The 26,614-nt window shown below is 42.0% G+C and overlaps 1 protein-coding gene across 10 annotated transcripts in view; it reads right to left on the reverse strand.

Moving 5' to 3' along the window:
- The window catches only part of LOC136429849 (soluble guanylate cyclase 88E-like), a 59,177-nt gene that overhangs the window by 21,987 nt on the left and 10,576 nt on the right, over positions 1-26,614 (reverse strand). For 3 of the 10 annotated variants that reach the window (XM_066419889.1, XM_066419892.1, XM_066419893.1), the window contains exons 2-5: positions 14,123-14,619; positions 2,100-2,308; positions 1,299-1,419; positions 245-333 (exon numbers count right to left, since the gene is read on the reverse strand). In XM_066419889.1, the coding sequence (XP_066275986.1) occupies positions 245-333; positions 1,299-1,419; positions 2,100-2,308; positions 14,123-14,242 (539 nt within the window). In that variant the 5' untranslated portion in view covers positions 14,243-14,619. Of the gene's footprint in view, positions 1-244; positions 334-1,298; positions 1,420-2,099; positions 2,309-14,122; positions 14,620-14,796; positions 15,016-15,210; positions 15,416-21,207; positions 21,385-26,614 lie in introns of those variants that run through there. The other 7 variants (XM_066419894.1, XM_066419888.1, XM_066419896.1 and 4 more) reach the window with 7 other exon arrangements.

A 26,614-nucleotide genomic window follows, 5' to 3' on the forward strand; every position in this document is an offset into this window, starting at 1 on the left:
ATTGCAGATCCTTTTAGCAGACAAACGTCCTGGCGCCTGTGACCCGAAAAGGAAAGGGCACAGCCTCTCAGGAATGGGGTTTTCGCCAGCACATCAAATAGCTGTTTTGTGACGACTTGAAGTCTACCAAATGTATCGAGAAGCTCGAAGTAGGTGTTTCACTTATTTTGTATGTGTGCCATGTTATATTTTTTTTTAAATTAGTTAAAAGAATAGGGAAAAAAAGAAGCTCGAAGCAGCTCACCTGAACACGACGTGTGTCAGACCTTCAGCATGGTCAGTCTCCCTCAGAACCTCTACGCTTATTTCTGTTTGATAAAACAGGAAACCGACCTGCAGGACACAAAAAATAAACATGGAGCATATTAAACATAGGGTGATGACATCATCTTTTGTTTAACTTTTAGCTGCTACCAAAGCTTAAGAGAACCCAGCATCCAGGTAGGTATAGTTCTTTAATATCATCATAAAAAAACAAGGAAATGACTGGGACTGGGACGCTGCACTTACGCACTAGTAGTTCCACAACATCCAGATGACGTTGTTTCTATGTAACCTCCATTAACAATAATCCGCCGGGTTACATGAATCCGCCACTTTGCAAAACAGTGGGTTTAATGCAGCGCCCACAGGTACGCACAGCTTAGATATACAGGAGTGCCTTATACTTTGGGGCGTTGGGCTAGAGATCTGTATGGATGTATCTTTTCAGGGTGGTGGGATTATAATCACATGTCCTTGTGGAATTATGTTATATGTTATTGCCCAATATCTTACTCTTTACAGATATGGAGCGAAACAAAGTTCAATCACCAGTACATCTTGTCATAAATATACACTGTATCTTTCAGGTCCTTTACTTATAAACATGTTTCAGTTTCAGCTATAAGGTCGTTATCTAGACAGGTGTAATTCTAATTTCAACTTATTCCTTTAAAATCTATAAATCATGTTTAGTATTGACAATGTGTAGCTTAACGCATTTATCATGTTCAATAAGTTTCATTTTGTAATTTCTCTAATAAAGTCAAGATACTATTTTTTTCACAAGCGTAGCTCCAAATCCATATAGACAATTCATGTTACAATTTCAACTTATCTCTTTTCTTAATTGTGTGCAATTTTGATTATGTAAATCTAACCATTCATATCATTAAGTTTCTGGGAGAAGGCCCACGAAAAGTCGCATAGGTTTCTCTCCCCCCTCCCCCTGTATGTTTCTTTCTCCTGAATTATCACTTTGATTGTATATGTGCAAAATAAACAATAGATATCTCGGACTGTCACAGTTGGTTTACCTGTCTGAGTTGACCTTTGACATAGTGCACGAAGCCCCGCCTCCTGCTCCTATAATGTAGAGTCAGCCCCATGGAGGATTCCTCTTCACAGAAGAAGCTAGGAGGCTGCAGCTTTGGGTAGCTGGAAACAACGACACTAGTATTATCAGTACTTCTAGTACACTGATGCAGCATTCTTGTGTAGTGTTAAAGAGCACTGTCATCATCAATCAATATTTTTGTGCATGAAATGTAGCCTTTCATTAGAGGGAGGGATAGAGAGAGGTGGATGTTAAGATCGAGGAGAACAAAGAGAAAGAGGGGGAGGCAAAGAGAGGAACAAAGAGAGAGAGAGACGTTGTTTTCCAAGTCTTTGAAGTTCGAAGTTCGAAGCAAACACCTTGCTCAATTAACTCTAATTGCTATGTCATGATGTCCATTGTTATCTACTATAGCATTCAGTAAATATAGTACTGTTTCGCCAAAAATAGTTACTCAAGCAACTGGATAAAACTTTGGAAAAAAGACTGGAATTTTTTTTTAAATCCAGTTGCTTGAGTAACTATTTTTGGCGTATCTTACCACCTGGATGTCTAACCTTCATCAACATAAGGTCATAAACATGCTTCATCAACATAGTACTGTTTCATTCCCGAAAATCCTACATGAGAATGTCCTGCAGTGGTAGAAACGCACTCTAGAAAGAAGCGAAACTGGTTGTGTTGGCATCACGTTTTTGTGGCAAATCGCATCAGCCAATACATCAGAGGGTCAATGAATATTACTCCCGTTATCTTTAAAGGTCATCACCGCTTCCCTCACCTGAACCGTAGGTACTCATGTAGATTGTCCAGCCCGTTGAGGAAGTCTCGGACATGTCTGCCCAGCACCCTGAGTATCCTGTCGTAGCCGTACTGCCCCACAAAACTGACGAACGTCACGCCGAAAGCGTCCATCAGGTCCGGCAGGTCGATCCCGGTCACTTCGGACGCCGCCCGGGCGATCTTCGGGATCTCATGTTCCCCGTACACCTGAGGATGGGCAACAAGTATAAAACATTCTATTGCTTAGGTCATAATTGCGCCGGTGCCCGTACGGGGTGTAGCCCCGGCCGGGCCCCGCAGCCACAAATTTGTCCTTGTCGGGTACCGGGGGTACCTCTCAGTGTTCGCACGATTAGCTAACGGCGTCTATTTGTTACGGGGTCCCGGGTTGAATTTAAGTCACCGCGGGGCCCGGCTGCAGGGTGCCCCATGGGACAACGTAGGGGTCACGCCCGAAGGTTCCAAAAAACAGCCCGTGAACTACTCGGCAAGGCCCCCTTTCTCAACTGGGACCAAAGCATAAAAAAAGATTGTGCCAGTGTCACATTTCTAAACAGAGCTGTTTGCGGGAACGAGAAAGACAACAATGTATCAAGAAATATTAAATTATGATAATGACTTCGGGATCCCATGCTCCCCGTAACCTGCGGATGGACAACAAGTAAAGAACATATTATACTGACGTCAAATTTCTAAACTGAGGCCCGGTCGGACAGTTTCCGGGAACGAAAAATAAAAGTGTGTATCAAAAATATACACAAATTATACCTCGTAAGTTAATCTCAAGTTCCCCGTAACCATGCAGACGCTACCGGGTCTTAGGCATCAGGAGCAAACTATACGAACGATTGTGATGATAACAGCTAAAACCAAACATGCTGACATTGAATATTGTATTATGGTGAAGATGATAACAAGGCGAGTTAGCTAGGCCAATTAGTACGTCCAATCACAAATCGCACATGTCTGGCAGCTGGTGCACACATCTGTAACTCGAAATAACGAAATAACAAGTGATGAGTGTTCGCCAAAAGCCAGAATTAGCTCATCATGACCAATTATATGTACTCTTCAATGTCTACCTTCTCCAGACACGCCAGCGGGGCGTAAAATTAGCAGTTTGTAAAAGCTTGATGGAGACTTCGGGGAAACCTTTAAAAATTGTGATAGCTCGAGCTATTTATCTTATTTTGTTTATTTCAAGAGTATTTCTATATCACTAGTAAGAGATCTTTAGATGTATCTTTTAGTGAATGAATTGGATAGAGGAGTGCTATCCCATTAGATCACTAGTAAGATAACTTCAGATGTCTCTTATAGTCAATTGATGTGATTAAGGGGTGCTATCCTATTGATTTACTTGTAGAGCAGCTTATCGTTAAAGTACCTTCGCAAATAGGCACAACTTTTCCAACTATCACGTTTTCTGACAAAATCATTTTAAGAACTAAATAAATGTGTCAAGTCTTTTGTACGAACACTGCTTGTAAAGAGTAAACAACACGACTTGGTAGAATTGGTAACTATCATGTTGTTGCTATAAAATCGTTTGAGCGCTCGAGCAAAGAGGTTTAAAATAGCCCGATTATTATCCCCCGTGGTAACCGCTGGCTCAATCGTTTTGCTTGCTAACGATTGAGCCAACAGTTATTACGGAGGGTGGTACCCAGGCTAGATTTGAAAGGAGCTTCAAAATCAAAATCGAAATTTTAAACCTCATAGGCTTGAGTGAATATCAACGTGTTCGACAATGGCTGCACGGCAAAATACAAGTGAAGCTATTGTGTCCACATAATACAAAGACGATAAATCGGCATTAGAAGTAAGCTATAGGATCTCCACAGGATGACGAGACATAAAGTAGCTTTGTTCGACCACCCGGGGTGACAAATCAGATTATTCTGAAGTGTTTCTTAGAGACGACGTCACCTTCGTCCTTGGGAGGGTGTATATGCCTTAAGAAGAAGCGAGGCAGACTATGTTAAATATAAGCATTTCAATAGTGCTTTACGAAACCCTTGGTTATGATACTGTCGAAGAGAAGCCCTGCTATAAATGTTTATCTTATTGGCCAGGAACACTCACGCCATATCAACCTTTAAGATTAAATCATGTTGACAATAGTGACTGTGCTCGCCCAAAGTCATATCGTATTATCATGGTCACTTTAAGAATAGATATACGTGTAATTCATTCCCTCAATTTTATTCTATTAGTTGAAGATGTAAATTATGGTGCAATTCAATTCTTGTTACAAGGCAGACTTGTTTTATGTTTCCTCAAATAAGCCAGTTACCACTACAAACTGAATGATACTTCAATGAGTCATTTGAAAGGCAAATCAAAGTCTTTCTATTTCACAACTGTCTTTTAGGCACATGATTTCGCCTAAATGTTATCAACACCACCATGGCAACGGAATCCGTACATCAATTGGCTACTCAATGCATCGTTATGTATCAGCTTTAGTTTGCCTGAGCGGATATGTATGTATTGACCTCATAGTAAGGCCACGAAAGCCTGATACATTGACTTTATTGGGCTTCCCCATCTATTTGCCTCGGGCATGAAGTCGGCTATCCTAGAATCCAGTCTAAATCGTCGTGGTCCAATAAACTACTGCGTCAAACTACTACCGATTGGCAAAGATACCTCGGCGGCGGAAAGCATCTTCTGCCCCGTAGAGCGCCCGGCCAATTACCCCCGGCCTAACGACGATTTACACTGGATTCCAGGTTAGAAGTCATCGATACTTGACGATGCTCTAACATCGCACTCTTAATCAAAAGTCACTCTGAGCCATAAACTGACGAGACAATGTCTGGTGTAACAGGCATTGGTTTGCTCGCACTGTTTCGTTAAACGTTGGGTCTCCAAAGGCAAGGAATGTCATCCGTGGAATCATCATTTGGCGACATTTGGCCTGGGATTTTGTGTCACCCGGACAGTGAAGTAATCTGCTTACAAGGATTACGCACTTTTAGTGAGACAACTGAATACGTGACTGAACTGCATTGTCAAACACTAAGGCAAAGTGCCAGCACTAGTCCGGTCGCAGTAGGTGTGTCACATTTCTGAAATCGATTTTCTCTCCAACATGTATACTGCATCGTGTAGCAGGAAAGGTAACATGGACAGAATGCATAGTTCCCATTCGGTTGTTTCAACTATTACTTGTTATTCGCCAACCCATAGCACATTTTGGGGGCACTGTTATCTATCAAGGGCAGTTATCCACTGTATCTAGGGCACGGTTTTGGAAAGCTTCGCCTTTTAGCTCCCCAACCGAAGTCAGGTATCCATTTTTACACCATATGTGTGATTGAGGGAAGTCGTATAATTCCCAAGGGCACAACATCGGTGGTATGTGAAGGTATTCGAACTAAGAATCTCTGGGTTCTGGGCCAATCAACCGTCACGCCAGCAAGACGCCACTGAGCACAGTTTATAACCTAGGAAATAAGCAAACTGGACCAAATCATAACCTCCTTGGCTGAAGAGATAACAGATAACATGCACTTTCCCGAATGAATAACACGGTCATCAGTACAGTCAGGTGTGTCGGGGAGTTCCTTTCTTTGGCGCCATACACGCTGCCCATGAGGGATAACGCTCTGTGTCTGCCAAATCACCTTATCTACGTACGAAACACGTCGAGACGACGCGTCCGGGAGCGAGCTAAAAGGATGATACGTCTTATCTAATGTACGTAAGAAGCCAGATCAACAGCGGTGCGACGTAAATAGCGGATGGATTTTAGAGCAGAAAAAAACAGCCTGATAGCTTCTTTTCTTTTACCATTGTTGGATATCTTTGTGTTTTCTTAAAATTTGGACTCCAACAAACAAATAAACCGCACATTGTCTAGCCATCAATACATTGCCAGGCAGTTTCAGACAGCAACAAGTATCTTCCTTTTACGATGCATGAACGTATCTAGTGAATACAGTTAGTAAAGGCCTAGCTAGTTGGTGCTGATATCAAAACTTAAACAGCCCTTTGGTGGCTTTTGAAGGCAGCTCTTCACTATAATGACTTGCCGTAGCTTGAAGTTTCACATACGTGGGCAGAGGAAAGAAAAACGGCAGGGTGCTAATGGAAGCTTTTGAACAATGGCAGTTTTGAAGCCTGTATCAACGAGTGAAAAAGGTGACAGTTGTTACAGATTAAGCAATGAAGGGTCATATTTCAAACCTTTATGCAGTTTAAGGACCCCATGAAAATGATAAACATTCCCTGTCAAATACATAGATGCTATCCGATTCGATTATGATGTGATGCATGTGAATGACGTGGAGCAAGGCTATGTCCTTTAAATCTACATAATACCGAGTGCATGGCGTTTTGGTTAAAACTGAAATTACGACCCAAGTACGCCCCTGAGTAGGGAGGTTGATATGGTATATGGGTACTCTTTATGGTGGGTAATATACAACCGAACCTTTACTTGGACCACCAGTAAAAACATCGTTCTTTGGTGTTGAGTTCTAGCAAGGATTCTGAAAAGACCTCCTGATAATCAATTTCTTAATGAAGCACAGGACATGAAAGATGCACTATCATCAAAGGGAGCGATGAAAATAAGGGATTTGATATCGAATAATCCAAAACTACAAGTGCTAAGTACAAAGTGCTTTTACCGCGTTGTGTTTCGAATTCCCAGATTAGTTCTCAAATTTCTCATGGTTTACTGGCCTACTAATTACCTTTGAGCACATTCATACACAGACTACACTGCGATGAAATAGCGGGGAGACCTTTTTGTTAAGGTTTAGTATTTCATAGCTGACGTACGCAGCAACATTCATTTTACAGTCGTTACCTTCAAAGAACTTAAACAACTGTGTGATATCAAATCCCGTACTTTCATCGCTCGCTTTCAGGTCTTGCATCTTTCATGTCTTCATTAAAGAAATGGACAATCGGGAGGTTCAATCAGAATCCTCAGAACTTAACTCAACACAAAAGAACGTTGATTTTACTGGTTGTGGTTCAAGGTTCGGTTGTTATTTCAGTTAACCATGAGACATTTGAGAACTAATCTGGTATGAAAGGAAAAGGTGATAAAATGCAGCAAAAGTATTCGAAACACAACAAGGTAAAAGCACTTATCTGGGTAATGATATCCATGTAGGAGGTGTCTGTGAAATAATTTCCTTCAAATAAAGTGTTTTCTCCCCTAGGATCAAGCGTACATGACAGTTAATGACTAATCAAACCTTGATTAGCCTGAGGTATTTGGCTTGTCAGAGACTAATACGACTTATATCATCAGAGTATTCGGTTTTGAATTATCTGTTCTTTCTCTCTGGGACTGGGACGGAATTGCACTCATTGGTGCATAACATCTATATCCATCATACCGCAGTCACTTCATGTGAAAGTAAAGCAGTGGCGTGATTATAGGGGTCTTGAAATTCATTTTTGGGAATAGACCAAAAGACCTCTGCACACAAAGAATTTTGGGTGCAGAACATACAATAGCATGTCAGTAGAATTTCAGCAATATATATATATTTCTTCTGCCACTCTTCAGTCTGAAATTCCATAGCTAACTTCACAATTTCAAACAAGTAATACATCAAACAAAGTACAGCAAAGGTAATTTTCTGATACTTAAATTTCAAGGATATTCTGTATACATGTGTACAATAGTGCCTGTACCCTATAGCCTACAAAATATCTAGGTGAACTGGTGCACGCACAGTCAAAAATTAGGTGCACAGCTCCAATTCAGTTGCACCAAAGTGCACATGCACCCACCCAGTATTTTGAACCCTGCTATATGATGTAGGTTTCTTCACCCCCAACACCCCCCCCCCCCCGATTGAACAAGTAGTCTTGCTTGTGGGCAGTTTTGATTATTCAATGTTCTCTCTCCTTGATTGAAGTCTTGCTAATGAACCACAAATCTTAACCTACATGATGCAGTTTAGATCTTTCCGTTTTTTTTCTCCTCTTGATTAAGCAAAGAGTGTTGCTTATGGGCAGCAAATTTACATGGTGCAGTTTTGATTTTTGTTCTTTCTTTCTCCTTGATTGAGCAAACGGTCTTGCTTATACCCCCATTCCACCAGGGCGACAACCTCGCTGCGGCCACGTTTCGACCTAGAATCTGACAGAGCGCCCAACGACTTTCACAGATGAAACACGAATGCTTTCACCCTTTGTGTCTTTTGTTGTCTTTTCACTCATACTTTATACATTCTACATGATAGACTAATCATGAAGTCAATGATTACACAACTCCAATTTTGGTCGCAGCGAGATCGCTGTCTAGTGGAAATGGGGCCTTATGTAATCTCCAAGCAGATCTATAGGTTGCGAAGACTGGCAGAAATACAATTTCATGGCATAAAAACTCCTTCTTCCAGTTGGATACTGTTTGCAACCCGTTGGGTCTGCTTGGAGACTAGCCTTATGGGCAAAAAACATATGATGCCGTTTTGATTTTTCAGTTTTTCATTCCTTGACATTCTCCCACGCAGAGTTCAAGGACTCTGCGTAGGAGAATATAAAGGTCCTTGCTTGAAGAAGCGGTAACAGTTCAGACTTAATTACAAGCTTCCAAGCGGAGGTGGCAGAGATTGAATCTGGTGCCCGCAATATTCCCGGGGGTATTCTCGTGCTTCTTTTTGAATGAGAAACTTAACAGATGCATGAGTTCCATCTGAAATGAAAGGTCAGACATTTATTTTGAATCGCCTGACTTTTCATCTCTTCCATTCCATTCCGCACATTCCTTGTTCTGCCTAAAAAGGAATCCATAGTATTCATCGGGTACACTGTTGCACTGAACCTACTCTATAGTGTTTGTGTCTTAAAGGAACCCAAAGTGATATCAGTGCGTTGAAAGTCGGATTTTCACATTCAATTTTCTGGTCTTTTCTATACATGGTAAGTTTAAATAACACTATCCCATTGCATATCGACCTTTATGGAGCAAAGATACGATGTCGCTGTGTGGTGAGTGAGAACTCATTGAAAATCTGGGGGCTGATTTTTTGGTGGTCCCAAAATATAAAGGACTCCTCGTGCGGCTTATTTCTGTGCTCTTTTTAAACGCCATAAGAATAAAGTCATGAGAGAAATGTGTCAATATGAACAAGTAGATGTTAATATCATACAAATTGCCATATCCAGGATATTTCCAGTTTCAACGTCCTGAAATTGCGTTGAGCTCCTATAAAATGGACCAGAAATATCAGAACTTTTAATGAAAGTCGTATATTGAGGACTGATCCTGTGATTTCAACGAATCGAATTCTATTCAGGAAAATAGCTGCCGAATTAAAACCATAAATTCCATATGAAAATACAAATTTAAAAAAAAAAAGAAGCTAATAAAAAGTCTAGACTTGTGTCCTCTTTTATCTTTGCTAAGCAAGCATTCACACTATGTTGGTTTGACTGAATGAATGAGCTAGGGTGTTACATACATGTAGAACGTATGGCCAAATTCATAAGTCAACATCAATAACGTATTTTGCAACCTGACCTACATTCGATGTAAGCTATCCCTGTGCGCTTGCGTTTAATCTTCTATAGAATGGCAGACGGACATTAATTCTGGGCATATTCCCCATTTCGGAAATGCAATTCCCCATCATCTTTTCAACTGGCGCAAAAGAGTATCATGATTCAATCAGTTTCGTGAAGTAAGTAGGTTACTGAGTAACTAGATTATGATATGATCCTTTAAGGTTTTCAATGAAAAATATGTGACGTCTGTGACATTATCTATTGTAGTTTGTATCATGTGTTCCACCCGAGATCGTAATAGCAGATTCCGCACATCGTGTTGGGAGTCATTACCCAGTGAGATCTTCCGAAGACCGGCTTGAAATTGTCCACTAAGGACTCGGCTGAATCGATGTTATTCCCTTAGTGAACGTCTCTTGCCACTTTTAAACCATTTTCTGCAAGCCAATAAATGTGGGGATGTTTGTCTGAATGATACGGATGTGGACGAAGTACCAATCTACATTAGCTACCGAAAAGTCATACATACGTGTTTTTTTGTATTGTTCAGTTAGTATCTAAGTAGGTTCATTTATTGGTTGGTTGGTTGGTTGGTTGGTTGGTTAGTTGTTTATTTTTAAACTTAATTGATGTACATTCTGGTTGCCGTATATATGTTTCCTACATGCATTAGCTACACCTGTCATGATGTGAATTCAGTACCGCCTTGAAAAACAGAGCAAACGGCTAACAAGGAGCACCAAAAATCTGAACTATGCACTTTTTCTAGATAGAGTGATTTCTTGACCAACGTGATGAAGTGAGGATCACCATTAAGCTTTACGGTACGGTATGGTAGATATCGTCCACGGGGAATAGCGCTAATTAACCAAACCACTCTGTAAGCAATCATCGGATAATTATGATCTCTTCGAAATATGATAGACGCGAAATTACATGAGGCAAAATCTGCTTGTTGAATGCCATAAGGGATATCGCTATCTCACTTCACTCTCTGATTGACCTACTCAGCTAGTGTGTTCGCTCCCAGCATATGACCTGTCACCGTTGGTGTGTTACACGGTATAATGCCAGTTTATAGGAGCATTCCGCTCCAGGTGCGGGTTTATACTATAATTCATTAGAGACTAAATTGTTATGCTTGAATCCAGTTTGCTCTGTCAAATCTACGTTGAAGTCTGAACGCAGGGCGAACATAGCGATCGACTTTTGAATTCCCCGGGGACCGTTCTAGCGATACCAGAGTTCAATGTTCCTTACAAAAGTGCCATATTCTCTATATCCCAATGCGGGATATATAGTCTCCAGACGTTTTGTTGTACCTTCCTAAATGTCACTCGACTGCTTTCGGATTATCCCGCCTACCGTTAGCCAAGAATTCTGCCCGAAGTTGGCGATGCAAGCACATTTTTTGAGGGGCGGGTTCGTATGGGGGTAAATGGATTTCGTAAAAGGATTATTGTCGAAAAGATAGCTGAGGTACTTTTAAAAATGCTCCCTTAAGACAGCTCTAAGGCGATGAAAGAAGCGCCTGTTTTATGGAAAGAACAGCTATTCATCACAAATAATTCATGTAACTAATAAGCAGTCATCAAGTATTATGTCTATGGTGCAATTTGAAGTCTTGGAAATTCATTCACTGAGTCAAGAGAGCAGAATGATTGACTACTGTTGATGAAAATGCTTTCAGGGTCTCTATACTCTCATCATTCAAGAATTCACAACTACCTCAATATTGGAATAAATTCCAATCGGCTACAGCAGGAATTTCTCTTTTGTGCGAGCCAGATTATGCCAGGTTTGACAGGATTGACCTTATTATGTCACTTTTTATATGAAAGATCTATCACTTTATAGCGTATTTGACTGTTGCAGATTGAAAAAAAATCTATGGCAGACTTTGTCTATGTATAGTGTGGCAACTAAGGAACCCCCGTAACTAGTGAACATTCTTTCATAAACACTGGTGCTGTTCAGTAATTTCAATGATTATTTGATCAAATGCATTATTCTAATCAATACATTCAGGCAAATCCCACTTTTTCTTTGAGTTGGAAATCACAGCTTCAGAGTGAATTCTACCAAAACAGATGAAGTTTCAAGCTAAGCAATCATTGTAGTGAGATGGCCAAATAACTAGGCTCACCATTAACAGATAATACAAACCATTTCGCCATGCTTTCACGTACCACCAATTCCACATCACAATCCTAAGTACACTCTCGGTGATAATAAAACAGTCCCTATACAATCTCTCTTCTCATAGGCATTTGCTACTCGATAAGTACTTTCCCTACGGCTAATGAATGGCTTCATCCGTGATATAGAGTTCCATTAGTCCCTAGCTGTTCCGAGAAAATGGTTTTACCCCCTGGTCCGCAGAGGTTAAAGAGGATTCAAAGCTGTGAGGAGGTCAGTTCTAATGGGAGTCGCCGCCGGGATGCTCTGATTCACACGGTAATAGTGAATTTTGAGTCAGTCTAGAACTAGATGATATAACTCCTTTGTTCGATTGTAGCTAAATTTTCCGCTAATTTCACTCGTTTAAACGGTGGACGATATGTGCTTCACACTAGATCAGACAAGCACAAATAAAACTTCATTGCCCACTGGGGATTGAGGCTTTAGATGGTTTACTTAGTTAGATGCAGGCGGCCGATACGAAAAGCTTGTATTTTGGGTCACGGATTTTAACCTTCTTAACCTTTGCCATACAGGTGAACTGGTTACGTAAGATTGCACAAAGACACCTGTAGAGTTTCAAAGGTTAATCGTTGAGTCGTTGAAACCCCAGTTGATGGCAGAAGACGTCCCCGTCTTAACACAACAGAAATGTTAGTAATATCATATCTACCACAGTCACGGTGAACCTTCGAATTCATTAATGTAACGTCACGGCGTAAGTCGGCCGCAGTGCTGATATCAATAACCAGATCAAGACAAAGTCCAGTGAAAATACCGATGACCCGTTCTGCTATCAATCTGGACATTTCTTAGTGTGTAACTAGTGCCATTCCGTACATGGCCTGTTTAATCCACAGTGGGGTGGTTTCTACCTTCTCTCCATGTTCTAATTCGAAGCATAAGTCGACCTTAGGTATTTCTATTTTGGAGAAAAAAACTCCCTGTCTTAAGACCCATCTGGTACGCTGATTTTAAGCGTTCATATTTTAAATATTCGCTTGTCTAGATATTTGTGTATCACGCTATATATATATATATATATATATTTGTCTTAATTAATAACAGACGTATTTTGTAATGTCAATTTAGCACAAGGCTGTAACCTTGGTTACATGAAGTTGTATTCTTAAAACAACCGTAAACCATTACTACTGCCAACATGACCCAAATCAGAAGTACTACAGCTGTTCGTATGGAATAAGATCTTTCAGTCATCAATCATCTCTCTCTTTACAGTACCAGTGATGATGACGTAAATTGTCTATGACCGGGCATTGACCTTCCGATAATCTTGTGAAAGCACTGATAATTAGCTCTGTGCAATAATTGCACACACACACACACACACACACACACACGCGCGCGTATAAATATATATACATATATACGTATATATATATATATATATATATAGAGAGAGAGAGAGAGAGAGAGAGAGAGAGAGAGAGAGAGAGGGAGAGAGAGAGAGAGAGAGAGAGAGAGAGAGAGAGAGAGAGAGAGAGAGAGAGATGTTTAGGAGAATCATATTACCACGGATGTACATTTGCCTCCTTGGTAGGGCTTTAAATTGAGTCGGGCTGGGGGGTTTTCCCGATGCCGTTTCAGTTGCATTACACTCGGTTTCTTGTTACAGGGCCTCTCGTAGCGCCTACTAATTAAGGATGCTAAATATACATATGATTGTACACCATGATAATGAACTCCTTCCACAGGTTTCTGACCTCGACGGAAGTTGCAGCACAGAATTCCATTTACTTCCGGGAAGTTATCAACACAATTAACGTCGCACTGGGTTAGAAGGAAGTTTTATCCAATGTTAATAGGGAAATTGTGCTAATGATGCGGAAAATGGTTGCTTTATAACGACTATCATGGGTGACTAAATAAGCATCGATCAGGTTTGAACACAGAAAGGTGCGATGATCGTCCGTAGTGTTGCGAAAATCCGACAAGAAATGTTTATGAAATGATGATATTAAAGACAGGACACGGGTGCTTGACTAACGATTGCAGTAGCTACCTGCCTAAGTGTACTCATCGACCTTGTTGAAAAGCAGCTATATGTGACCGAACAAGCTATCGAGAAATAAATAAAGGCTTTAACTTGACTTGATAAGGACCAGGTGCTGGCCCCTTGATCCTGAAGTGCAATTGGAGTACTAATCTAATGATTAGGAGGAAACGATCAAAGATATGTCATTTGGGTTCAAGTGGAGCACCATACTCTTCTACCAGTGATGCTACCGTATCTAGCAATCTCACAGGTGCAATCAGCCACAAAAAGATGATACTCTTCTGTTTTTACATGAATATAAATGACATGAAATTACATCCCAAGCCTACGTAGGTACTTACCTGGTGTGTTACGAATGAATGATGCGGACACAACGCCCGTTCCCTGATCAGCTTCCATACGGATTCCCCGTAAGCTTCCTTGATGTACTCGTTGATGGATTCGAGCAGAAGCCCGTACATTATTCCGCGGGCAGCTGTACAGTTTCTCTCGCCGGCAAGTCAAATTCGGCGCCCTTGATAGCTTCTGCCGTCCCGTATAGGACAGAACGCAATCCAAACACGTCACCCTTGTCTCCTCTGTGTGGCAGGCAACCCTGCAATAGTCGTCGACAGCGAAGGCTGGAATGTTGACAATGCCTCGGGCTAAGTTTCTCCCCGCGAAAGGCTGCAGTTTGGCACGATCGAGGATCTTCCTCGATCATTCGGCGCCAGCGCCGCGGGTCACTGCGCTAGCCGGGGCACCCTCTTCCCATTGCCGTTACTCGCTAACGTTGCATCACTCCCTCCCTCCAGCAGAACGACCTCTCTTCTCGGTAATTCAGCCGTGCTAGATGACACTGTAAACAGACATAAAATGTTATTATAGTAAACTTGACTCCTACGGCCCCCATAGCACAATAGCATGTTGCATTGCCTGCGAATCCACAAAGCAGACACTATTTTCTACTCGACACTGGCCTTGTTAGCGCGGGCTATTAGCACGTCTTTTTGCTCAGCTCCAGCAGACGAGTTACCTCAGTATTCTGGTCACACTTGCTCGGCAACAGGCGCCCTGTGATGTGGTAACTGTCGTTCCGGGGTTTAAAGTGCGGTTGATGATGACAAACTACAGCTATCACGAGAGGCTAGACGGCCTATTTATTAGGACCGGTCTGCATGTATCTCGGGCGTTTCGCATGTATCACAACGGACAACTGATACGAACGGGGTCGTCCTTGCTGAAATTAGAACATGGGGGACTATTTACGGGACAAGGGTTGGACCACTGGGGCAAATATAGAAATAGGAACTCCAACCACAGTCCAATTGGGAAGTATCCTCCCAAGCAGACGCTCTACGTGTACGGTTAGACAGCACCCTGGCTAAGTACACAGAGAACATGAAAGCAAACGTCATCAAGCTAGATAAACTGTATCATTACACTTCACCTTAGAGTCCCCTGGCTCTGATAACGCGAGACGATGATGTGCGTTGGCTTCGGCTTGGAATTGTCAGCTCGGGGTTTCCGAAAACAGCCGACACACTCCGGGGAGCTTGCCTCACTGACGCGCAGTTCACCAATGTTAGGTTAACAGATTCTCCGCCGCCTGCAGCAGCTGTCAATCATTCTTCCAAGAGGGTGTGTCCGCTGATTCTGCTCTGATCCTTTAGAGTGCGCGAGGCAATTATGCCACATTGGTAAAGATCAGATGCTTTATTGTGTGAAAATAATTAATCCTCAAGTAATTCAAAATCTGTTTGGCAATATGGATTCAGAAAACGACGGGGGTACTTATACTGTCATCAACACTTTTACATACACATGTATACAGAGGCAGTGGGCTATAAACTAGCTAGTCTCCACCAGAACGACTACTCCGGCAATAGGGAGAATAATTGGTAGGAGAGTTTCGCCACCGTTTTTATTATTTCCAGGCGCATTCTCCGAGGGGAAATATATATTTGATAACCTTCAAGCGGACTGGCCCATTATTGAACTTTTTTGCCGAATTCTACGATCCGTACCCCCGTAGGAAGGCCTGGTGGAGGCTAGCTATAAACTCGATCGGACGTTGAAAAGATGGTGCACCTTTTTTGTTCAAGTGCACGAGTATAATTTGTTTCTTTGCAATGAAAGCTGCTACAAGTGTATGTGGGAGCAATCACATTCGTTGAACGTATTTTTGTCGTAGGACTTTCGGAGAGACCATGACAGAACCAGTCATCGGCAAGGATCTATAACAACCTGTTACGTCATAGAGAACTGAATAATTTGTAAGACACATCACGTGTAGCGAAACGACTTGCCATGTAGCGAAACGTTATGTAGCGAACTGACAATGTAGCTAAACATCCTGTAACCATCCGCGACTGTCCTAAGAGTGCTCTAAATTTGCTGTCAATAAAGATATCGTGTGGCAATTCTAAAGGGCCCTGGTTGTAATAAAACCCAATCAAGATGACGCCATTCAGGGTATCATTATATGCTGGAAATAGAAAGAGGCCGGTATAGAAAATTACCTATATACATGTATATATATATATATATATACGAATTTTTAAGTATTGCAGCACAAATGCCGTGGAAGACGAAATACACTTTATTTCAAACTGTTCATTTCATGATAATGCACGAAATGGGGAATTTGTAATAAACCATCTATTTATTATAGGCTGTTTCATATATCGCAATGGCTCGATAAACAGGTAATTGTAGAAGATGCGTATCCATGTTTCCTCACATGGCCAGGAACTTTGATCAAAACGAGATTGCCGGGAAAAAGAATTTTCGACTACGCACTTTTGCCACCAGGGAGATCTGTGTGATACAATAGCCTTAAGGCCTTAAGATGAGTAGAATACTACACATGACTCCTCTAACACTCACGATGCATAAATAGGAAAACATATTGCTTTGTTATTTTGAAGCTATATTGAAACCCCGCCAAAAAGCAGTTCTCAGACAAGGAACTGGATAGAATTTTGAAACATACGTTTCAGACAGCATCCGCTGTCTTTCTACAGTCACAACTGGATACAACTGGAGAGCTAGGTTTATACCAAAACTCTGAATAGATATGTTAATGAAGTGAAGACAATACTGTCTGAAACGTCTGACGGATGCTTTCTGAAACGCCTGACTGTTCCAGTTGCTTGAATAGCTGTTTTGTTATTTAATCATATTACATGGATGTCTAACCTTCATCATTGTATATTTAAACCCGCATAATTATAACATGATATTATGGATTTACTGAAGTTGTCCTTTATTGCTTAAAAAGCAGACTTTTAAGATTCATTTAGTATTTCTATTAATATTTCTATTTTCAAATACATAAAATTGCTTCGTTAATTAGAAACTATACCAAAACCAACAGTATTGTAACATGATATTATGGATTTACTGAAGCCTTTATTGCTTGGTAAGCAGAATTCTAAGATTCATTTTGTATTTCTATTTTCATGGTAGTTTATGGTTGACCTTCGTGTACTTTTATTGCGTTAATGAATCTCCTCATTTTTCTTCTATCAAGAATACCGGCAACACATTCATGTTCTTTTTTTTCATTACAAATAAAATTGCCAGGAGCAATTTTCATATATCATTTGAGCTGCAAAGACCACAGATGACAAGAGTCGGACGTTACAATCTAATTAAAATTGCTAGTATAAATTTACCTGCGAAACATTTAGTGCCTGTAACAGGTACTCGTTATTAACAATATACAACTCTGGCCAACAGTTTCAGACTTTTGAAATTTACAACAATCTCTAAAAGCTCATTCGTCTGAAAGATTGTAGTTTGGCGCTCCGCTTCCTTCAAACACAAAAACGTCATTCACATCTGCCGCTACGGTTGACTCTGTTTACCGCAAAACGATAACATAAAACGCTTGAAGAAACCGAACGTGCCAGTAGGCCATATACTTCACTGATTCTCCATGACATAAACGGCTGACGCATCGCTTGGACGCAACGTATTTCATTGCCTGCCCCCGTTTTCTGTCACGCTTCAAAAGAAACCAAGCAACACATTTTGCTGCAATCAAACTCCTGAAGTCTATAACCATAAGTCAACTGTATGAGAACAGCCTTTTACGTTTCACGTTTAGAGGGTAGAATCCCCATTACAGTGAAGGCAGCTGAAGGCAGTTTAGTTTGCATTAGGCATAAGAAAAAAAATCATGTTAACTAATACAGTCCTGAAAAATTTTGGGTCGGCAAATAGGGATTTTTTTTTCAAGATTTCGGCTGAAATGATCCAACAAATACTGTTAACCATGTAAATTTAAACTGGAATACATCATGACACTTCAACACATTTTGTAATTGTACACATTGTACAAGAACAAGTAATGAACAATTAAAAGAAGTATATGCCTATTTAACATCCCTCAACTGGTAACAGAGTGTGACATATAGAGTGTTTGTAAGAACATATGTATGAATGTTTTGGTTAAATTTTTTTCTAATATTCATCACTCAGATGTCAGATCGAACTGAATTGTATGTCCATTATATTTCTAGAGGTCGACTGAAAAACAAAGGCTAGAGTCGGTAGGTTTTTGCTAGGGTCGGTCGGGAAAAGAAAACACACCATTTTTTCCTAGGCCTTAGTCACCTGATCTGTAAGTTGAAGCCACGGGCTGTAGGTGTTATTCAGTTTTGTTGCACAGAAGTGCCCTAGACTTGATCTTGAAGTGAAATGATGAAATGATTTTATTCAGTAAGGAACTCGCGGACGAACACACCCGAATTACGTCCTTATTACATAGTCATTGCATCACAACAACATAAAACAATGACTTACAGACCGCTAATATCGCAGCGATGTGATTAATCTAACACATTACGAAAAAACAATTGTGCAGTTAAAATCTTAACTTTTGCCTTAATATACAGCAGTATTGCACAGTGGAGAAAAGAATTACTGAGCCTCTTAGTGATTGGGACACTTCATGATTGCACTAGAGTTTCTGAGTTTTAGTCCGGTGAGTTTTAATCTTGATTTACAAGTACCAAATGATGATGGCTGTGAATCAAGATTCAACCTTCATGCAAGTCTGTCAAGTTTCATCAGGAAATTAGCAAACGGCCATCCAAAATCATAGCATGGAGGCGTTAAGTTGATTTACATTTGGCTCAAGGGCAGTTAAGAGCAAACGTGACGGGCGGGGATGTCGTTTCAATCAAGTAAGTGCATTTCATACTTTCTACTCAGTTTCAAATGGTCTTTCTCATCAGTTTGGTGCTTATCATTGAGCTGACTGTTCATGTGCGTCGACTTTTATGAGTGAAATTAAAGAATGCGTCTGTCAACAACATGTATTTGAGATATCGATATCTCGAAGCTGTCACAGCAACAAACGTCATAGAATTTGTTTCCAATATCATATTTTCTCGACGATCAGCATTAATGTTACCTACGGTCATCAATGTCAACGACCTTTAGGATAATGTGTTGAATGGCAAGAAGGTCATCGAAGTTCAAATTCGCCTGAGAGTCGAGCGTATTTTTCGCCTGACAATTTCCCCCTTGTAGGCCTTATGCTTAGGTGACAATTGGAAAAGGAAGTTCTGTCGGGCAGTGCATGGGCTGCTTTTTGTCACTTTCGGGCGTTACCCCTACGTAGCCCCGTAGAACACCCTGTGGCTACCGGGCTATTTTTGGGGCAGGGCCGGGGCCCGGGAAGTTTTTAACACGGAGTTAAAATTAACGCGGGACCCCGTAACAAATAGGCGCCATGAGCTAATCGTGAGAACACCGATAGGTACCCTCTCGATGGGTGTCCGGCAGTCCAGCGGGGACAAATTTGTGTCTTCAGGGCCCGACCGGGACTACACCTGTGCCTGTGCAAATGTGACCGTGGCATAAGTGACCTGCGAGCATCGGTGGATCATTGAAAATCTCGCAGTGATCAATAGGCGGCCGTATTTCTGCAAAAACTGTTATTTTGGAGCTCTCGGCTATTTTCCTGTTGCCGTTGACTCTGGCTTGAACAATGTCCTTAATTTACATATATGTGTAAATAAACAAAAACTTTTCTTGATGTCTAAGGTGAAGGCCCCAGGCTTGTAAAAAATTTCTCGCCCCGATCATTGTCTCGAGTTGCTTAACAATGTCCAGACGCGTGTTTTGTTTACGTCTCAGGTGCCTTCACCTTTGACATATTACCCACAATTCCTATCGCCGCACATGCGCACACGGAAGTGTGGCAGCGCTTATTTAATGTAACAGTTCACAGCAGGTCTGAGTATGAAGGTCAGAGTATTCAGACAATCAGAAGTTGATTCATACACTACAAATGAACCTGGAGATTGGCAGTTCAGATCCGGGACGGAATGTTTAACTTCGGTTTGAGAACAGAATCGAGCACGTTTAAGAACCTACCACACTTACCACACGATCAGAGAAGCGGTCTAAACGGCCCGGTGTGTGTTGACCCAAACATCAGTTGGGACATTCAGTTGCATTCTTTCAGTTGGATTGGTAGGGTATCGAATCGGTGACGGTACGGTCTATTAAAATCTCCAAGCGGATGTAAAGATCCGGGTCCTTCTCAGTGTTCTACACTTGTTGTTGCAACATTGGTAGCATTGTATTTTTTTAACGGTTCGAGGAGGTGAATGAGCCAAATCCTTACATCTGCTTAGAGATTTAGGTATGGTCCGTTTCTCTGTATCACTGTTGAATCCGTGCGTACATGGCCATTCTATACTGGTAGTTTGGCGTTGATCAACATTGGTAGTATTGTATTTTTAACGGCTCGAGGGTCAGGTCCTTACATCTGCTTGGAGAATGCGGCATGGTCTGTTTCTCTGTATCTGATAGAGCATTGAATCCGTATATGGCCATTTCAAACTGGCAGTTTGGCGTTGATCAACATTTGATAGTAGTATTGTATTATCTTAACGGCTGGATGAGCCAGATCCTTACATCTGCTTGGAGATTGAGTCATGGTCCGTATATGGTCATTTCAAGCTGACAGTTCGGCGTTGATCAGTCATTTCAGCTGTGTTTTGAGTGGGACCCACTGTGCTTGAAGTCAAGGACGCGACTCACTAACGCAACAGTAACCCAGTCGGCCTACCGTAACTACTTCAAATATTTGCACAAAGAACGGGCGGCTTTGTGAAAACTGAAATGGTTGTCACAGTACGAAGGTCACTACTCTCTCTTTGTAAAGATTCGTAGCCACCCACAGCAAATGTGTCAGTACGCTAATAGCATCAAATTTCAATCAAACATGAAGCCCTGAATGCTGATAATATGCTAGCAAGAAGTTGATCGAATTGTAAGATGCAATGCTCTTATGATGTAACGTTAGGTAAATAGCCAAACCTGGCCGCAGTAAAAATCTATCCTTGAAGTACTCGAACTTTAAGGCACTATACTTGACGTGCTAAAACACTGCAAGCCTAGGGGTTCGGACAAACAAACGTACCTTTGTCTACTGGGGTGTCCATGTCTCCATATCACATGATGATGACCTGAACTTGGCTTCCTTTCTATCGGAACACGGACCAAACGAATTGCCGTACCTGTAAAATCATTCCGCGTACAAACGGTAAACACAGGTGTCGTTTTTCAAACATCCGCCAAGCTCCCGTGACATGCCCTTAAATAGTCCAAGCCGATACCAACGCCAAGACGAGTGGGCCGCCTTTGTGTGACTAGCACCGGCATGGAACCACCAAAACATGTTTCTGTGTTTACCATACACAACCCACGACAAGAAAACGTACACGAATCACCGTTAACGGGTGGCAAGGATTCTTTGCAAGATGTGACACGTCAACAAACTACACATGTATCTTTTGAATGTGCCCATTGAGGCGGAAGAGACAGTCTATTCATCATAGTTGGGGAGGAGTGGTCAGGACGTTTTAAGGGCGAAGTGGGAGGAGACGATAGTAGGTAGGTTTCATAAAATGAGAAGAATAAGGAGCAAAACATATCTTATTCATCTAATTTGGCTAATGAAAGTGCATTTTAGGCACCTCCTCGATCACGGGACCCCTCAATTTACGTCCCTTCCGAAAGACGAATGCAGCTCCGACCAGGACGGCCTTGCCTGGATTCGAACCGGGGTCTCCCAGTTCAGTTACCAACTAGATTGGAACCAGGAGCTCAACTGTGATGCTGCTACCAGGGACATTCATATTTAAACTATATTGCCATACAAATAAAACAAGTTATAATTTTTAGCACTTCCGTCCCCAACCTTGATTAGTTTTTCTCAGCCTAGATCTTCTCGAAAGAAAATCTTACTACCCTTCCTTGGAAACTTCTAATATCATTTCACCAGTCCTATATTATCCTTACTGTAAACATAACCTTGGACTAAATACCGTTTCACTTCAATCTTCGGAGGCAAAATCTGTCGATCAGCAGGGAACCATCCCGCGAGAGGTACTGTAATTCTTGTTTCTTTCACTGTAACTTTATGTTCACTGCTCCCATAGCCACCTCTGTACTGTAAAGCCTAGGTTACACATAGCCGAACATGGCCCCCGAACGCTAGCCGACTCAGGTCGGCGGTAGTTCGGGAGCATTCTGACCAGTTTTTGGGCCACGCCTATCTTTGGCGCCGAACATGCGCCGAAGATGCGCCGATCATCTCCTAACCAGTACACGAATTACTCCCGAATGGGCCCCGAATGCTTTCTAGCTTACTCCCAACCATCCCGACCTCTAGCCGCAGACTGCCGAATCTCTCCTGACTAAACCCCGACCGATTGCAGACCCTCTCACGAATTTAAATGGACATATTCAGTGACTTTCAAAAGAGGGGTCATTTTCGGTTTTAATTAAAATAATCCATTCTATTATGTTGTTAACATCACCGAGAGATCGAATTCGGATCATGGCTAGCTTTAATACTGCTTTTAATGTTCTTCTTTGTTTTTGGTCGTGTGAAGGTCGGGGGTGATTCGCCCACGTTCCGATAGTAGTCACTTGGTTGAGAATTAGTTAGCAGAGTTTTGTCTACGGCCTTGGGGTGAGTTATGGGTAGGTTGGAAACTAGTTGGGAGTAAGTCAGTAGTGTTTCTGGCGTGGTTAAGGTTCTAATTTTACTACTGACTCAATCCCGAATACCAGCCGAGCACTAGCCGACCGCGCCGAACACCAGCCGAACACCAGCCGACCCATTTCAGACCCTCCGTCCAGAGCCGAATGTTTTGAAATTTTCAAAACATTCGGCTGGCGCAGCCGAACACCAGCCGACTCAGCCGCCTGAACGCCAGCCGACTGGGCCGAACGCCAACCGAGCTAGCTCCCGAGTCACTCCCGAATCACTCCAACCATGGTCGGGGGAGAGTCGGGAGGCCATGTTCGGCTATGTGTAACCTAGGCTTAAACTTATCATCACCGTGAAAAAATCTGTTGTAATTATTTATGATTCCTTCACACATCCGTTCTGTAAATCACTTGCCACCACCGTGAAGTTCAGTGAAAATGTCCACCCATTTTCCTTACAGCGTGAAATTTTGCTACCGTGAACATAAAGTGAATGACAGTACTGCACTAATCATTGTGGCGACGCTAACAGAACTTTCCCAATGATGGATTAAAAAGGATTAGTGCTTACGCGTGCTTTGATGATTTCCTAATCCCTCCGTAATCCGGGGAGATTAGTTCCCGTGTCTGTCTGACATACAGCACCTGCCGTGGGGAGGCGGGGGAAGGAACGATAATCAACCGATGATTTTGACCTTCGTGTCCCCTTCTTGTTCCGTCAAAGGCAACCAAAGCAATATTAGTGCCCCAAAAACGGAAATGAAATAAATGCTCAAATCTTTTTGCTATTGACATTTACTAACACTGTTAAGCATATTTCCATAATAACTGCATACTTTGAGCATTTTCAAACCGCGCAAAAACGGGCCGCACGATGATTCCCTTAGTTAGTTTCGCGAGCCTAGAAAAGACCCGGCGACGATTTTCAGTGAGTTCTCACATCACAACGACAGCGTATTTTTGCATCATGGATGTCGCAATAAATTGTGATGGTGTTGTTTTGAACTAGTCATATATAGAAATGACTAAATAAATTGACTTTGAAAATACGATTTTTCGGACCCTAGTATTGCTTGGGTTCCCTTCAAGGGGGGACGCCACAATTACAGTTTATGCCGATAATACATGCATTCCTATGGAGAAGTAGACAGAAAATAGGTATCATTATCTCAGGGATCAAAGATTCTGACCAAGAAGACTTACCCTCACATTCTAACCTGTTCTGTAGACTGTCATCCGACACAATTCCGAGAAATTCTATACGGCTATTCTCCGAGGCCGGGGAAACACCCCCGAGTCAGAGCACTTGATCCAGTCCATTTGGCCTATAAGTGCCAGCTTACGACCACTATCTCGCGGGGGTCCAGTGGACAAAAAGAAGGAGAAAGGTCGTTTTTGTCAACACATTCAACAAGTATGAAGTCTGACCTGTCATAGCCACCCCAGATGTGACAAGATTTCACCAAACTCCTACCGAGAAAGGCTTCTCAATGTTTTAAAGTCCTCTTAAATTTTGTTCTCTCGTCGTGGGATCTAAGCGCATGCTCCAATACTGGTGACCCCCCCCCCCCCCGACTTTATCCAAAGGCTATGTAGACATCCTCTGATAGACATCCGACCTTGTCACATGACAAATCACTTGTAGAGGTCAACGACCTCATGAAAGAGAAACCTGAGAAACGCACGTTGAGATCGACAAAAGAACGTATATATATACACACAATAATGTTCTCTCGATGACGTACAATGTATGCATGTGTTTATATATTGTTAACTTACGCCTGCACCCGATATACGTAATATATATTAACTTGTATAGTGTATTAGTCGTGGATATCTCAATGAATAAAAGAAGGGGGGGGGGGGGACAAGTAAGCAATATCTGGGATGGGCTGAGGGAAAAGAAGACATTGTTAAGTTGAGTGGTAATTCTCGCACGAGGCGAGTAGTACAGTCTCCTGGCTCCCAGGAATCGAACCCGGGCCGCCAGCTCACAAACCCAACGCACTTGCAACTAGTTAGCAGATGTGTGTCTTTGTTGTGTGCACTTTGTGACATGACTTTTGTGTATCTCTTTTTTTCTCACATTCCACCCTTAAAAACTCTCATGGTCAAGCCGGGGACTCTTTAAAACTCAACTGTAAGAGATATCAAGACACGTACAAGTCAGACCATTTTAAACGCGCGTTGAAGGCGATCTTCCCACCAAGTTCAAAGACCCACTCCCAACCCCCTATAGCGACACACGAAAGGTCCCCGGTAGCCATATATCACTGCCATTCCCCAGACAGCTGAGAGGAGGGTCCAGGCCTGCTGAAAAGTCGTCCAGCAAATAATTGGACTAATTGGTCGTCACTGTTGACGGAACGTGTCACTTTGTCATCCTACCTTGAAATATTAGCACCCGGCGTGTTTTGGAAAGGATCGAGGGACGTTTCAGGAATGTGACGTCCGAGTGGAATGATAAACTGAAAATGGTTGCGGTTGGGAAGGTCTCCATTCCACTGGACGGCGATCGCACTGTGACCTCGCTGCGACCTAAATATAGGATTTGTGTAACCCTTGACTTCATGATTTGAATTTGAAAAAGCATGACAAAAAGACAACAAAACACACAAAGCTTTTTAAAAAATGTATCCATAAAATTCGTTGAACTCTCGTTGAATTTAGGTTGCAGCGTGGTTGATGCGTGGTCGCAGCGAGGAAATGGGGTAAAATCAGCCAGTAATTTTTACAAAAACACCTTTACAACCCTTAGTCTCCTTCCCCAATACCATTTGGATGTCTAAAAAAAGATCAACCCGGATATAGGTTCGCGCCATCTTAACTGTGTTCTCACAAACGTCCCAAGAGCATCATAAAAAACAATATCCCTTATTGAACTGACGCGTTTTGCAGCCGCCACTTGACTTGATTAAAATTCCCCCCGTCGGAAATACACTCTGTCCTAAGGCTGACAACTGATGACAAGCGGGCCATGTAAGAAGCTCGCTGACATGTAAACATTAATTAACGCGACTTGACCGCTGCCAAACGGCGATGTTAAAGGCAAGCAAAGCAATATTAGGGCCCGAAAATCGGATTTTGAAAGTCAATTCATTTAGTCATTTCTATACGTGATTAGTTCGAAGAACACTATCACAATGGATAGCGACGTACATCATGAGAACTCACTGCAAATCGTCGCCAGGTTTTCTTGTAGGCTCGCGAAACTGGGCAAAAAGCTCGAAAAGAGGAATCATCGTATAATTTGCGCGGTTTTAAAATGCTCGAAGTAAGAAGTTATTACGCAAATGTGCTAGATAGTGTTAGTAATAATGTTAGCATAAAGAATTCAGCATTTTTTATTTCCATATTTTGGCCCCTAATATTGCTTTGGTTGCCTTTAATGCTCTCCACACATGTACAAGTCTTGACGCTACAGCAACATCGGCACACTCGCAGACGTTATTTTTAGAGAAAACTACTGACATTTGATGCGTGTTGGAGAATCTCAGCATGTTTATTCATTAAACCTGCCTCGCAGAACTCAGATTTACGGACTGTCATTGCGAGGCCTGGCCTACGTGATAAACCGCATGGCGTAACGCAACGGTGTGGGACGGGTTTTAGTAAGGGACATCGACAGCCAGTCAAACTTGGAATTCAATGGTAGTAACGATGCGGCTTAGATTACCGCAAGAAGGATGGCCGAGGTACAAGTACGTGCTCCACGACAATATATCATCGAATTAAGACAGAATACAGTCTTCCTTTTGGAATAGGGAACCCTATTGTCAGTTCTACTAGATTAACATTAGATCAGTTATATATCAAAAGGCGAAGGAAGA

Source organism: Branchiostoma lanceolatum, chromosome 3 (assembly GCF_035083965.1).
Source record: "Branchiostoma lanceolatum isolate klBraLanc5 chromosome 3, klBraLanc5.hap2, whole genome shotgun sequence".
NCBI classification, from domain to species: Eukaryota; Metazoa; Chordata; class Leptocardii; order Amphioxiformes; family Branchiostomatidae; genus Branchiostoma; species Branchiostoma lanceolatum.